At 40.1% G+C, this 2,470-nt stretch overlaps 1 protein-coding gene across 1 annotated transcript in view; it reads left to right on the top strand.

Annotated features, from left to right (window-relative positions):
• RSPH3 (radial spoke head 3) overlaps positions 1–1,742 on the top strand; it is a 25,235-nt gene extending 23,493 nt beyond the window's left edge. The window contains 2 exon segments of the mRNA XM_029943261.1: positions 641–727; positions 1,263–1,742. Of these exon segments, the coding sequence (XP_029799121.1) occupies positions 641–727; positions 1,263–1,588 (413 nt within the window). The 3' untranslated portion in view covers positions 1,589–1,742.
• The last annotated feature ends 728 nt before the right edge of the window (positions 1,743–2,470 follow it).

Genomic DNA, 2,470 nt, shown 5'->3' with positions numbered 1-2,470 from the left:
ACAGTGTAGGAGGGTGCCTGTCTCTCCACACCCTCGCCAGCATCTGTAGTCTCTTGATTTGTTCATTTTAGCCACTCTGACTGGTGTGAGGTGGTATCTCAGTGTGGTTTTGATTTGTGTTTCCCTGATGATGAGTGATGTTGAGATCATAGTTTTGACAATACTATTTTTACTGCAATAGAAAGGAAATGGACTAGAACATACAGAGAGAATGTGGCAAAATTAATGCTGTATAAGTCTATTTGATATTTTGTAATAAGAAGACAGTGCGGGGGGAGGGGGGCGCTGGGTGGCTCAGTCAGTTAAGCATACAGCTCTTGATTTCAGCTCAGGTTATGATCTTGAAGTTCCTGAGATCGAGCCCACGTTGGGCTGCACACTGACAGCGTGGAGCCTGCTTGGGACTCTCTCTCTCCCTCTCTCTCTGCCCTTCCCTGCTCTCACATGTCTTCTCTCTTTCTCTCTCTCTCAAAATAAATAAACTTTAAAAAATAAATAAATAAAACTGTTGATGAGTCTTCAACATTGGGGGGAAACCAGAGATTCTTCCTATCTATAATGATTCATAAAAATCTTTCTAATGATTATAATGAAATTATAATGAATTTCCTTATAACGAAATTAACTTTTTTTATTACAGATATTGAAATAGGATTCCTTCCATGGCTAATGCATGAAGTTGACAAAACCATGGAATACAGTATGGTGGGAAGAACAGTGCTTGACAGTAAGTTCCTTTATTTTATGTAAACGTCATTTCTGAGGCTCCTGGCTGGCTCCTGATCTCGGGGTTATAAGTTCAAGCCCTGTGTTGGGTGTAGAGACTACTTAAGAAAATAACATATTTAAAAAAAAAAAAAAGAAAAGTCATTTCTGAAATATTTCAGTAGAATGAAGAGAAGGAAGACATTAAATTATATAGTTTTAGTGTTTAAAGTTTTATTATATCAATTATATTTTAAAAGGTGCATATTTTTACCCTCAATAATACTTCTGGTTGTTGTATAATTCAGTCAGAATCAGTATCTTCTGCCATTACTTCATAAATGATATTCCGCTAGAGCAGGCATTGAATGTAGTTCATTGTCGGTGTGTTAAGTGGCGCGGAAAGTAAATGTGCCGACCTCCTAGAAGAGGTGACAGTCCAGGGAATGGATGAGGCCTGGTGAGCGCCTTACAGTCCTCCCTGAGTCAGCACCAGAACTACTCAAATCCGAGCAGCCGGTGACTCTTGTACATAACATTTTTCAAAAATTTTTCAGTGTTGATTCGTGAGGTGGTTGAGAAGAGACTGGCCATGTACGAGCAGAAGGAGAACCAGCCCCCCACCAGGAAGCCTGAGGACGAGCTCGGGGGGTCCGGGGGGGTCACAGAACCGCCGGCGGGCTATGAACAAAGCCCAGCACAGCCACAGGGGCCACTTGTGGACAGAGACCCCCTTGAACGAAGACCAGATGATGGAAGGTATACAGAGAACGTGGTATCCCAAGAAAGGAAGCTTCTGGAAGAAGAGGAGTATGAGCAAGCAAGAATAAGGAGCACCTCGGGGAGAGAAGTGCTGCAACCAAGGGAGGACCTCGAGCCATGAAACCAATGGCCAGCCAGCACTGCGAGCAGTCACGTGCTGGTGCACAGGCCCCTCAGGTTACGGAAATTATGTGGCATTTACTCAACGTGTCTTTTTGTCTAATGGACTGGGCAAATCAAATATGTTGAAATAATAAAACTAATTTAAAATGAAACAGTTTATGTATTTACTGGTAGACTAACTCCAATGAGAAACATGTCCATTACAAACATTACATTACTGCTAATATAACTAACAAATATAATTTTAATTTTTCTCATTTTGTGGGTTAGTTTGTTAGAGTTTTGGTTGGTTTTCTTTTTTTTAGTATCATATTTTGTGTTAGACATCAGTGCTGTTGGCCAATGAGCCTTTTGTTCTCTGTGGGAAAACCATTTAACCTACTCCATGAAAGAATACCCGTTGTGTCACTGAAAGCTGTAGTGCCCCCTCCTGGCGAGGACAAGAAATACACCCTTATTTGTGTGACACTGAATAGAGGGTTACCCCTTCCATCCGCAAGATTCAAGTGAGGCTCCACAGAGTCTACGAATTGGTAATATGCCCTTGTCCATTCTTTTCACATTTCTATCAAAAAATTTAAAACACTACCCGTAAAGCTACAGTCTCTTCTTGCCCTTAAGCGGTTCCACTCCCATCCTCGGTAAATCATTGTTATCATTGTTATAGTTAGGTGAGTACCTTCTAGGCCTTTTTCAAGATAAACACATATATTTGAACACCTAGAAACATGTGAGTTGATTTTTTATATAAATATAAATGTTTAGTTTGCATTTTTCACCTATCATAGACCTTAAAGGTTAGTATACATATGTCTCTCTTTTAAGTATGGTAAGATATTATGTATTATGATTGTATCATAGGGAATGTATTATAGGGAAC

The sequence above is a fragment of the Suricata suricatta genome, chromosome 7 (genome assembly GCF_006229205.1).
Source record: "Suricata suricatta isolate VVHF042 chromosome 7, meerkat_22Aug2017_6uvM2_HiC, whole genome shotgun sequence".
NCBI lineage: Eukaryota > Metazoa > Chordata > Mammalia > Carnivora > Herpestidae > Suricata > Suricata suricatta.
Note: the sequence above shows the minus strand (reverse complement) of the source record. Positions and strands in the feature narration are given on the sequence as shown.